The sequence below is a fragment of the Rhinoraja longicauda genome, chromosome 43 (assembly GCF_053455715.1).
Source record: "Rhinoraja longicauda isolate Sanriku21f chromosome 43, sRhiLon1.1, whole genome shotgun sequence".
Classification (NCBI taxonomy): Eukaryota; Metazoa; Chordata; class Chondrichthyes; order Rajiformes; family Arhynchobatidae; genus Rhinoraja; species Rhinoraja longicauda.
In genome coordinates this window covers 1,427,633-1,439,916 of record NC_135995.1, presented here as the reverse complement: position 1 = coordinate 1,439,916, position 12,284 = coordinate 1,427,633, and the positions used below count along the sequence as shown (strand labels likewise).

The following is a 12,284-nucleotide window of genomic DNA, read 5'->3' as shown; positions in this document are numbered from 1 at the left end:
GTTGTTATAGAAGTCTTACCACAAAGACTCCAGTGCATTATGGAGATAGTAAACAGTGCATTTCAGGTTGGAGAAACCAGTGTACTTTGGAATGAAGAGTGCCAGGCTTCTTGAGTGTTGTGGATGATCTCTTCCAGGGATGTTGAGATATATTTCAATGTCCACATTGATATCCCTTGTTTATTGGCAATCCCTTGGTGTAGAGGATCACTGCTCCCATTCCAGCTCTGTCAGTTTTGAGAGAACTGATTCTGTCGGTCTTTGAGTAAGCTAAAGATTCTGCTGCTGATGTCTATATGAGTGAATGGCTTATGAGGTTGGGATCATGATATTTTTGAGACTCTTTGATTTCCTGAAGAGGTCAAAAGGCCTTCCAGGTTGTCCTCCTCCATCTTGAACAGCCACATATCAAGGATTCCCACAAATTAATTATGCTGTTACATTTTCACAAAGGGCAGCCATAAAGCATTTTCTGCATTCTGCAAGATCTGGAGCCTTGATGCCACTTTGTTCATCTGGGAGAAATCAATGCCTATGGTTTACGTAATCCTGTCAATTAATTTGCAGAATTTTACAAAGAGAGCAGTTGGTTTATGTTTATTGTTGTCACGTGTTTGCAATACTGGGAAAAGCTTTAACCTGCATGCTATCCAATCAAATCACATAATACATCACAAGTAGAAAAGGTAGAGTGAAGGAAAAGATGGCAGACTGCAAAATATATTTCTCAGTATTGTCATGTAACAGTTCCAGAGAAAATGAACTAGGTTGGAGAATCGGGACTGTATCTAGCTTATCGAAAGACCATTCAGTAGTCTTAACTGTGGGGAACAGTGGCTGTTGTTTCAATGAGATTGGTCCACAAAGAATTGTCGGTAATCTTACGCCCAAGAATCATTTGAACTTTGGCACTATTGATGATGATTGGGGCATGTATTCTATCCTGAAGTCGAGAACTAGCTTTTCATCTTGTGACATTGAAGGGGATGTTGTTAATTTGACACTAAGTTACAAGGTACTCTTTCTCCTTCCTGTACTCTGTCTCCTCATTGTTCATGACCAGACAGCGGTGTCATCTGCAAACTTATAGATGCGTCATTAATGACACATTTGATTAAGCATCGACAAACTTGTGGAGCCTGTTGCATGTAGTACCCGTCTCTGAGACATTAAGGAGAGCAGGAATTACTGTTGCACAGTGGACCAAACAGTTAGTTTCAGATTGGAGTCTGTATCTTCAATTACTCATTCCTTCACACAACAGAAATCACTGCCTGTGTTTTCCTCCAATGGGTTTTTCCAGACATATGGAAATATATTCCCATTTTCCAAGGCTCATTATGGAAATGTTTTGCAGGGGTGTGCTGTACTTGAGGGAGCAGTGACATGTTAAGAGAGGAACTTCAAGGATAAAACACAAAGTGTTGGAATAACTCAGTCTCAAGTGATGACACAGGTTTGTTTGATCCCGATCCCGTTCCCGATCCCCGATCCCAAGTAGCAGATCCTGATCCTGGTGGTGAGACTTCAGGCTTCAGTATCTCCTCCCTGATTGTAGCAGCAAGATGAGAGAACAGCCCGGATGAATGGGAACCTTGATGACTGATGCCGCCTTCTTGAGGTGGGTTCTCATGGTGGGGAGGTGTGTGCCTGTGATGGACTGGGTCGAGTCCACCACACCATGCAGCCTCTTGCATTCCTTTGCACTGGATTGCCTTAGCAGGCCATGATACAACCAGTCAGGATACTTTCTACAGTACATCTGCACAAGTTTGTTAAGAGTTCAGCTAGAGGTTATTGTTGCAGCACCACTCAACCAATTTCCCTCTCTCTCACATCCAGTTGCAAAGGAAGGCACAGAGAACCAGGTACTGGGCTGTACTGGTAATTTGGAGGGAATGATAGTGTTGAATGCCAAGCTGTAGTTGATGAATAGCTGCCTGACATGTATTCTCGGTGGTCTACAGCAGAGTGCAGAGCTAGTGAGATGGCATCTACTTTTGACCAGCTTTGACAGTTCACAAACTGAAGTGGATCCAAGTCATAGAACATAGAAAATAGATGCATGAGGAGGCCATTTGGCCCTTCGAGCCAGCACCACCATTCATTGTGATCATGGCTGATCATCTACAATCAGTAACCTGTACCTGCCTTCTCCCCATATCCCTTGATTCCACTATCCCCTAGAGCTCTGTCTAACATTTGTGAGGCAAGAGTGGATTTGCACCCTAGCCAACCTCTGTAGGCACTTTATTACCGTGAATCTGAGTGCTACCAGATGGAAGTCAGTGAGGTAGATCACAGTGGCCTTCTTAAACATGGGAACGATAGATCCAATGTTGGATCAGGTGGGAACCTTGAGCACAGATGCAAGAGGTTGAGGATATTCCTGAATTCTCAAAGTAGTTACTCGACACAGGTTTTTCGTACTCAGCCATGAACACTGTCTGGACTGGATGCTTGAAGTGAACTCACTTTCTTGAAGGAAAATCTGCCAATGAATTCAGAGATCGAGATCACAAGGAAGAGCCAACAGCAATTATGTTATCAAAGAACAGGAATGTTCAATATCCTCAGACATATTGTCAAAGTATACCTGTGGAGTGAAATGGTGAAAAGGAAGGATCTCACCAAGGACCTGGTCTCAGAAACCACAGATCTATTTAGTTTTCATGTGGGAAAAAAAAATTCATGTCAGCATGCATCATTAGAAAAGGGCAAAAAGGGAAAAAAAAGTGGACAAAATTTTGTACAAACCAACAGCAAGCATGGCTTCATAATTCCGCTTCAAATTCTTATAACGGAGCTTCTCCCAGTCACTTATTTCTTCAAACTCTTCCTTGGAAAAATAGCCAGCAATGTCTTTGAACTTGTCAGCATCCTGGAAAAACAAACATTGTATCTGATTCACTTTGGTGCATAATCTGTAATCATCAGATATTAATTCCAAAACAGATTTGAAAATATCATTTTTAAAATTTAATACAGGACAATTCCAGGATAAAGAATCACAACTTAAAATTAAAGGGTAACTTCTTCAGGATAGAAATTAGATATTTCTTCACTCAGAATATAGTGAGTTTTTTTCTACGGTTGAAAGAAATCAGCTGTTAATTACATTCCAGGAAGATCAACACATTATTGATTCCAAGAAGTAATAAACCATATCACAGTAAGAGAGGAAACTGCATTTATAGTGCAGGTCTGGCGTGATCTGCCTGAATGGTCCAGACCCAAAATGTTGCCTGTCAAGATTCAAGATCGCAACTTCCAGCCAACAGACATCAGTGTCTACATTTCTGGCAATGAAGACAGTGACAATCATGGACTTCCCCCACACTGAAGTCAGGAGCAGCACACAGTGGCTCCTGCAAAAACACTATTGTAAAAAAAAAAACTTGCCCGAGATAATAATCAGCAAGCCAGGCAGCATCTGTGGAGGTAGAAACAGAGTGAATATTTCAGGTTAATATTCTTTCCTCACAGCTGGGGAAAGTTGCCAGATGGAGACAGACAACTAGAAGGATCAGGGAGATGGTCTGAATGGACTCCCAGATCAATATTAATGTCAGTGATCCACTTCAGAGCCCAGGGAGCTCAACCACTCCTCATTGACACCAATTCCTGGGCTTGTGATGATCTGTGAAGGAGCAGCAGCATTTTCCCCGTTCCCAGGCTCCCGAGAGGACATTTATCCGGCATCTTCTGCCCACTCTCCATGTCAAAGCTCCCTGGAGTCTCACCTCTGAGCCCTGCATCCCAGACATGGTCTTGTCTCCTTCAGCAGCACCTCGGTCTCCCTTCCTGAGCTCAGCCACTCACTTCACACCTCACCTCGACTAAATCTCACCTCGGCAACACCCCACCTCGACTAAACCCACCTTCACTAAACCCCACCTCGACTAAACCCCACCTCGACGAAACCCCACCTCGGCTAAACCTGACACCTCGACTAAATCCTCGCCTTGACTAAACTTTACCTCACTAAACGTCGCCCCTCAACTAAACACACCTCACTACTATATTTCACCTCACACCTAAACCCCTCACCTCCACTAAACCTCACACCTCACGACTAATCTTCTTCTCACTCTTAAACCTCGCCTCGACTAAACCTCACCTCGACGAAACTTTTGCCTCGACTAAACTTTAACTCAAACCTCACTAAACCCTACCTCACTAAACCGCCTTGGATAAACCCCACCTCACTTCAACTAAACCTCACCTTGTCTAAATCTCGCCTCAACTAAATCTCAATTAACTAAATTTCACTAAACCTCAAAACTCACTGAATCTCACCTCACTAAACTGCACAAGACTAAACTTTACCTCAACTAAACCTCCCGCCTCATGACTAAACTTCACCTCAACTAAACCTCATCTCAACCCAAACCTCACCTTGACTCAACCCCACACCTTAACAAAACCCTCACCTCCACTAAACTTTACCTCACTAAACCTCACCTCACTAAACCGCCTTGGCTAAACCCCACCTCACCTCAACTAAACCTCCCACCTCACGACTAAAATTTACCTCAACTAAACCTCACCTCGTCTAAACCTTACCTCAACTAAATCTCAATTAACTAAATTTCATTAATGTGCAAAACTCACTGAATCTCACCTCACTAAACTGAGCAAGACTAAACTTTACCTCAACTAAACCTCCCACCTCACCACTAAACTCCACCACACCACTAAACACCACTAAACTCCACCTCACACCTAATCCCCGCCTCGACTAATCGCCGCCTCTCTCCCGCTATTTATCCCAGGGAGCTTTGACATGGAGAGTCGTCGTCGTCGTCCCCCCCCCCGCTTGCTTTGCCTCTCGCAGTGTAATCAGTGTTGTGGGGGAACAGTGTGTGTGATGATACCATTAAAATGCAGAATATGTCTCATCTATCAATTCACAGATTTTTGTTATTTTTCTTTTTAAATGATTTCTGCAAGTTTCTGCCCACTAAAATGGCGTCATGACGTACTACGGTTTTTATGGTTGAGTGGTCAACCTTGTTCCTCTAGTATCTTTGGTTGAGGTAAAGTTCAGTGGAGGCTAGGATTGGGTGTGAGCTGACGTTTAGTTGAGGCTGGGGTTAGTCGAGATGTGGGGTTTGGTCGAGGCGAGGGGTTTGGTCGAGGCGAGGGGTTTGGTCAAGGCGAGGGGTTTGGTCGAGGCGATGGGTTTGGTCGAGGCGAGGGGTTTGGTCGAGGCGAGGGGTTTGGTCGAGGCGAGGGGCTTGGTCGAGGCGAGGGGCTTGGTCGAGGCGAGGGGCTTGGTCGAGGCGAGGGGCTTGGTCGAGGCGAGGGGCTTGGTCGAGGCGAGGGGCTTGGTTGATGTGAGAAACAGGATGATTAAACCACCAGGGACAGGACGATTGAACTACCACTCTACCAGGGACAGGGCTATTAAACCGGCAGGGACAGGATGATTGAACTACCACTCAACCAAGGACAGGGCTATTAAACCGTCAGGGACAGGATGGTTGAACTACCACTCCACCAGGGACAGGGCTATTAAACCGTCAGGGACAGGGTGATTGAACTACCACCGAGTTCGTTGGGGCACTGATAATGTGGTACAGGGATAGAGGCAGGCTGGACAAAGGGCCGTAAATTTAGGAGAGTGTCTAAGCAGCAGGGATGGGTTGAAATGGGTCATGAAGGTAACTAAGGGTCATGTGGATGACTACTGCACTTGCTCAATGAGGTAAATGAATATTGCAAATACGCCCCTGATCGGGGAACTGCCAATTGCCATGCACATACAATGTATGATCTGGGGGGGGGGGTACCCGGGGCGGTACAGAAGATTGTGCACCTCAGCGCTCTGATTGGAAGGAGCCCGAAGGGGAGGGGGATTCAGCAAAAGGGAGGGAGATTCAACGAAGTTGTACTGTATAAAGAGAAGGCACTGTCTTTGTCTCGGTGTGTCTCGGTTTGGAGAGGCACCCAGCTCTGCAGACTCGTGAATAAACTTGTCTTGTTTCCACGACTTTGTCTCTGGCATCGTGATTGTGAGCACTCACATTTACATCTCACAGTCGAGGAGAGGGGTTTAGTCGAGGCGAGGGGTTTAGTCGAGGCGAGGGGTTTAGTCGAGGCAAGGGGTTTAGTCGAGGCAAGGGGTTTTATACTGGACTCGCCGAATGTCCCTATCCGGCTATCTAGCAAGCTAAACAATTGACCCAATAAAGACCAGTAGAGACGAGCTGTCGTTTGATGCTTTACTGAATTCCAATGTGAAACTGTAACGTTTAGGCACAAAAAGAAATAACATAGGGTTTAGTTACATTATACGTTTAGTATAGGGACATATAAAGATGATGTCACTAAACATAATTACTTACAGACATTGCGTCTAACAAACTCTGTGACGAAGGATGGCAGCAGATTACACACAGATGAATCAGTCTACACCATGAGGGTTCCCTTTCTGACCTGCACTTCCTGTTTATGACAACTTGCTGTCTGTTGTAGCGACCATAGGGATTGGTCCTGACAGTCGAAACCTCGGATTGGCCAGCAAGGTCACATGGTGGTGCGACCATAAGGATTGGTCCTGAGAGTCGAACCCGCTGATTGGCCAGCAAGGTCAGGTGGTGGCAGTGGGAAGAGAACTTCGATGTGAACAGTTTGAGTTAATGGTTGTCTGTAATCTCGTTTGTTATCCTTTGTAATTGAATATTGCTGCCGCAATAAACTTCTTTAACAAAGTACAAGCCTCCGGACTCGCCATACTAATCCCTTAACGATCTTATATGTTTCAATAAGATCCCTCTCATCCTTCTAAATTCCAGAGTATACAAGCCTAGTCTTTCAACATACGACAGTCCCGCCATTCCAGGGGATTAACCTGGTGAACCTACGCTGCACGCCCTCAATAGCAAGAATGTCCTTCCTCAAATTTGGAGACCAAAACTGCACACAGTACTCCAGGTGCGGTCTCACTAGGGCCCTGTACAACTGCAGAACTCCCCCTTCTCCTGTTACTCTCAATCCCCCTCTCTCTGGGTAGTTACTTTCACTACCCCTCTCTCTGTGTACTGTTACTCTCCCTCTCTCTGTGTAATGTTACTCACTCCCCCTCTCCTCCTGTACTGTTATTGTGGGAAGAACTGACCTGTTGTGTCTTGTGATGAACATGGGCAGCACGGTACTGTGGGAATAGGGCGGCACAGTGGCGCGGCGGTAGAGTTGCTGCCTCACAGCTTACTTCTGCGGTGAGGAAGAGACCGTGTACCATTTGTACTTGCAGTATGAGAGGTTGCAGCCCGCGTTCGAGTGTCTAAAGGGGCTGCTCCCCAAGTTTTGGCTCCATTTTAGTCCTGTGCTCCTGATTTTTGGGCACCCGGTACAGAGGGGGGGAGGGTCGGGAGGGACGGTGGGGTCTCCCTGTCGGTCTGCTCCTGGGCCTGGCCAAGATGGCCATTTGCGGGTCCAGGCAGCGGGTAGTCGACGGCCGCACCGGGGTCGGCTACCTGCCCCTCTTCTGGGCCAACGTCCGTGCCCGCGTGTCCCTGGGGAGGGAACACGTGGTGTCCACTGGGCCGCTGGAGGCCTTCCGTGAACGCTGGTTGCCGCGGGACGTCGAGTGTATTATTGATAAAGTTGGCAATGTATTAGTTTGATGTTTGTTTGTTTGTAAACTGCCAATATCGGCAGCCTTTGATCGTGTTACCCTTTTGTTTTCTGAATAAAAGCTTTTGTATATATTTAAAAAAAGAGACCCGGGTTTGATCCTGACTACAGGTGCTGTCTGTACGGGGTTTATACGCTCGCTCCGTGACCGCGTGGGTTTTCTCCGGGTGCTCCAGTTTCCTCCCACACTCCAAAAACGTGCAGGTTTGTAGGTTAATTGGCTGCAGTAAATTGTCCCTCATGGTGTAGGATAGTGCTTGTGTGTGGGGTGATACATGGTGATCGCTGGTCAGCGTGGACTCGTTGAGACAAAGGGCCTGTTTCCACGCTCCATCTCTAAAGCCTAAAATAAAGAATACTTAATTCCAGTGAAGTTTCCTATCAGTGCAAGACTAAACTGTTTAAATGTTGGGATAGTCCCTGCCTCAACTACCTCCTCTGGCAGCTTGTTCCACACATCCGTGGGCTGAATGGCCTAATTCTGCTCCTATCACTTATGACCTTTGTCAGCTTGACGGCAGCTGAATCCAATCCCCTCCATTAGAGTCGGAAGACGGGTCCCGACCCGAAACATCGCCTATCCATGTCCCCCACAGATGCTGCCTGACCCGCTGAGTTACTCCAGCGCTGTGTATTATATTTGTAATCCAGCATCTGCAGTTCCTTGTGTCTCCCCTCCATTTCCTGACGCTGCCCTCGCCCTCCCTCCCGCCTGCACTCACTGGGGTCCCACACACACACGCACTCGTCGCCCACCGCGGGAACCTCACGGCGGCCGGAGGAGCAGGGACCACGTCACAAGCGCATCGAACATAGACTGGGGAAAACAGCTTGCATGAGTCGCATGTGTATTGATGCAGCGCTGCAGAGGGTGAAGCCGGCCGGCTGAACAAAGAGCATAAATACTGGACGGTGCATGTGTGCAGGCGCTGCAGCGGCAGGGGTGGAGAGCCGAGCGCTGGAAAGGTTTGGTGATGAGGCAGGAGGGGATTACACAGTGACCAGCGCCGTACGTCCACTGAGCCGCTGTACTTCCCATCAGCAACAACAGGGAACATGATGCACGGAGCTCCCAGGAGTTGATGCCATCGCCATTAAAAATACTCTTCAATCACATTGATTCACAACACAATTACTTGAATAACATGACAATAACATGAACAGATTTAGCCGGGACAACGTGGGTGCTGGTCAATCGCCTCACACAGAAATATTTTAAATACAATGCAAAATGAAACAAATTAAAACACATTTCAGGTCTCAAACATTCGTTAAATAAATTACATCAATTACAAACTCACCTTCTGCTTAGACTTCGAACAACACTTCAAACGTTGCAAACTCCAGTGTCAGCATTTTAGTGATCACCACTTCAAGAAATCTCACAGGAATAAAGTGAAACCTGCAGGGACCAGCAGTTTGATCAAAGTAACCGGAGCAATGAGCCCACGGCACAGAACGGTTCTCCTGACTTGCGGCAACAATAAAAGTGGTTAATTTATTAATCGCCGTGTTGATGAACTCAGTGCGATAACCAGACTGCATCACGACAGCCCCGATCCGAGCGATCCCGCAGTCACAATAACAATCTAATTAAGATAGAGCTCTTAAGGATAGCGGAGTCAGGGGGTATGGGGAGAAGGCACGAACGGGGTACTGATTGAGAATGATCAGCCATGATCACATTGAATGGTGGTGCTGGCTCGAAGGGCCGAATGGCCTACTCCTCCGTCTATTGCCTATCCCAGTGGGGGCAGTCTATCCCAGTCGGAAGATGCAGTCGAGAGAGGGTCGGACATGCAGCAATGATACCCGTCCCTGTTCCCCAATTCACACAGGGAGTGGGAACCACGGACCCATCCCTTCTACCCCAGACTTCTCCACACAAAGTATCACCAAAAAGAGGGAAATACAGCAAGTACCAATATTGATACTGTTTGAAAACATAAATAATTACTTAACGTAGTTCAAAAGGAAATAATTGAAATAAAAGAAATTAAATAATATAAAGGAAATTATAACACTGACAATTGGTGGACTTTTACTGTTCAACACAGGGTCTCAGGTGAACAGTGAAAGCTGCTGCATCCTTGAAGACATTCCCACACACGGGGCATGTTTCAAGGCAGGTGTGAGCTTTCTGCTTATAGATAAGAAAAGCTCTTCCCACAGTCCAAACATGTGTACGGCCTCTCTCCGGTGTGGGTCCGCTGGTGTTTCCGGAGGTCCCCTGCCTGTGCAAAGCTCTTCCCACAGTCAGGACATTTGTACGGCCTCTCTCCGGTGTGGGTCCGCTGGTGTAGATGGAGAGTCCCTGCCCGTGCAAAGCCCTTCCCACAGTCAGAACATTTGTACGGCCTCTCTCCGGTCTGGGTCCGTTGGTGTCGGTGGAGGTGCCCTGAGTATGCAAAGCTCTTCCCACAGGCAGGACATTTGTACGGCCTCTCTCCGGTGTGGGTCCGCTGGTGTAGGTGGAGCTGCTCTGCCCACGTGAAACACTTCTCACATTCTGCACATTCATGCCATTTCGCCGTTATTCGTCCTTGAATATCACTTGACTTCCCTATAACCCTCCTTCCGTCAGTTGGTGTGAACAGACTCTGCCCACATTTAATTTGTGGATCTGTGTTCAGTTTGGAGGAAGAAGGTTGTCCAGCTGACGTTGGTCTGGAGGCTTCAGGATGCCTTCTTACCTGCCTTGGAAGGAACTCCACAGTGGTGAATGCTACAGTGCAGTGAGGGCAGGGATGACAGTCTCCTTGGGTCACGCCGTCTACCGCTGGAGAAGGAAACAGAAATGATCACTTTCAGCAAAGAATCCACGCTCTGATTTGGAAGACAGATTAGTAAATGCTTCAGTGTTAACGGAGCTGCTCGGAGATGTTAATTCAAATAATTTACAGGCGTGACTAGTGAAAGATTGTGGGGAGGAGGGAGTTATCAATCACTAGATGATTCTGATAAAGACTCAAGGGGGATGGAATCTGTCTTTGATATACCCCAAGGAACAAGGTACACATCAATAAGTTTTTAAAAATTCTTCTAACCCAGTGTGATAACTGGTTTGTTAAAATGGGCAAATGAAAACCAAAGTGCAGATGTCAAATAACATGATGAGCTGGGAGTTGCTGAGGACGACTGCATCTTTGTAAATGCTCAGTGATTCAGCGTGAGGTTCTCCAAGGATGTGTTGAGTAAAATCAGTGCATCACAGTTTTTGTGCTTCTGACACCTGCGACATCATTCAGCAGTCTCCATTACAGGCTGACCTCTATTACAAACCCACTGTCTCCCACAACTACTTTGTTTACACTTCTTCCCACCCTGCTTCCTGCAAAGACTCCATCTCCTACTCCTAATTCCTCCGTCCACGCCGCATCTGCGCCCAAGATGAGGGGTTCCCTACCAGGACATCTGAGGTGTACTCATTCTTCAGGGAATGAGAGTTCCCCTCTCCCATCATGGATGAGGCCCTCACTCGTGTTTCTTCGGTACCCCACAGCTCTGCCCTTCCTCCCCTCTCCCTAATCGCAACAGAGACAGAGTCCCGCTCTTCCTTTCCTTTCACCGCATCACCCCTCGCATACAACACATAATCCTCCAACATTTTCGCCACCTCCAACGGTATCCCACCACTAGTCACATCTTCCCATCTACACCCCTTTCCTCCTTCTGCAGAAAATGATCCCTCCGCAACTACCTGGTTAACTGGTCCCTTCCCACCCAAACCACCCCCTCCCCAGTTACCTTACCTTGCAGAAGATGCAACATCTGCCCCAATACCTCCTTCCTCGAATCTCCCAGGCACCCCAACAGTCCGTTCAGGTTAGGCAGAGGTTCACTTGCACCTCCTCCAACCTCATCTACTGTATTCTTTGTTCAATAGACTATAGACAATAGGTGCAGGAGTAGGCCATTCGGCCCTTCGAACCAGCACCACCATTCAATGTGTTCACGGCTGATCATTCTCAATCAGTACCCCGTTCCTGCCCTCTCCCCATACCCCCTGACTCCGCTATCTTGAAGAGCTCTATCTAGCTCTCTCTTGAAAACATCCAGAGAATTGGCCTCCACTGCCTTCTGATGCAGAGAATTCCACAGATTTACAACTCTCTAACTTAAAAAGTTTTTGCTCATTTCCGTTCCAAATGGCCTACCCCTTATTCTTAAACTGTGGCCCTGGTTCTGGACTACCCCAACATTGGGAACCTGTTTCCTGCCTCTAATGTGTCCAATCCCTTAATAATCTTGTATGTTTCAATAAGATCCCCTCTCATCCTTCTAAATTCTAGTGTATACAGGCCGAGTCACTCCAGTCTTTCAACATATAACAGTCCCGCCATTCCGGGAATTAACCTAGTGAACCTATGCTGCACGCCCTCAATAGCAAGAATATCCTTCCTCAAATTTGGAGACCAAAACTGCACACAGTACTCCAGGTGTGGTCTCACTAGAGCCCTGTACAACTGCAGAAGGACCTCTTTGCTCCTATACTCAACTCCTCTTGTTATGAAGGCCAACATTCCATTGGCTTTCTTCACTGCCTGCTGTACCTGCATGCTTCCTTTCAGTGACTGATACACTAGGACACCCAGATCTCGTTGTACGTCCCCTTTTCCTAACTTGACACCGTTCAGATAATA

At 47.0% G+C, this 12,284-nt stretch overlaps 1 protein-coding gene across 1 annotated transcript in view; it reads right to left on the bottom strand.

Annotated features, from left to right (window-relative positions):
* Positions 1 to 5,881: 5,881 nt before the first annotated feature.
* LOC144612132 (uncharacterized) overlaps positions 5,882 to 12,284 on the bottom strand; it is a 28,669-nt gene continuing 22,266 nt past the window's right edge. The window contains exon 4 of the mRNA XM_078431693.1: positions 5,882 to 10,420. Within this exon, the coding sequence (XP_078287819.1) occupies positions 9,786 to 10,420 (635 nt within the window). The 3' untranslated portion in view covers positions 5,882 to 9,785. The remainder of the gene's footprint in view (positions 10,421 to 12,284) is intronic.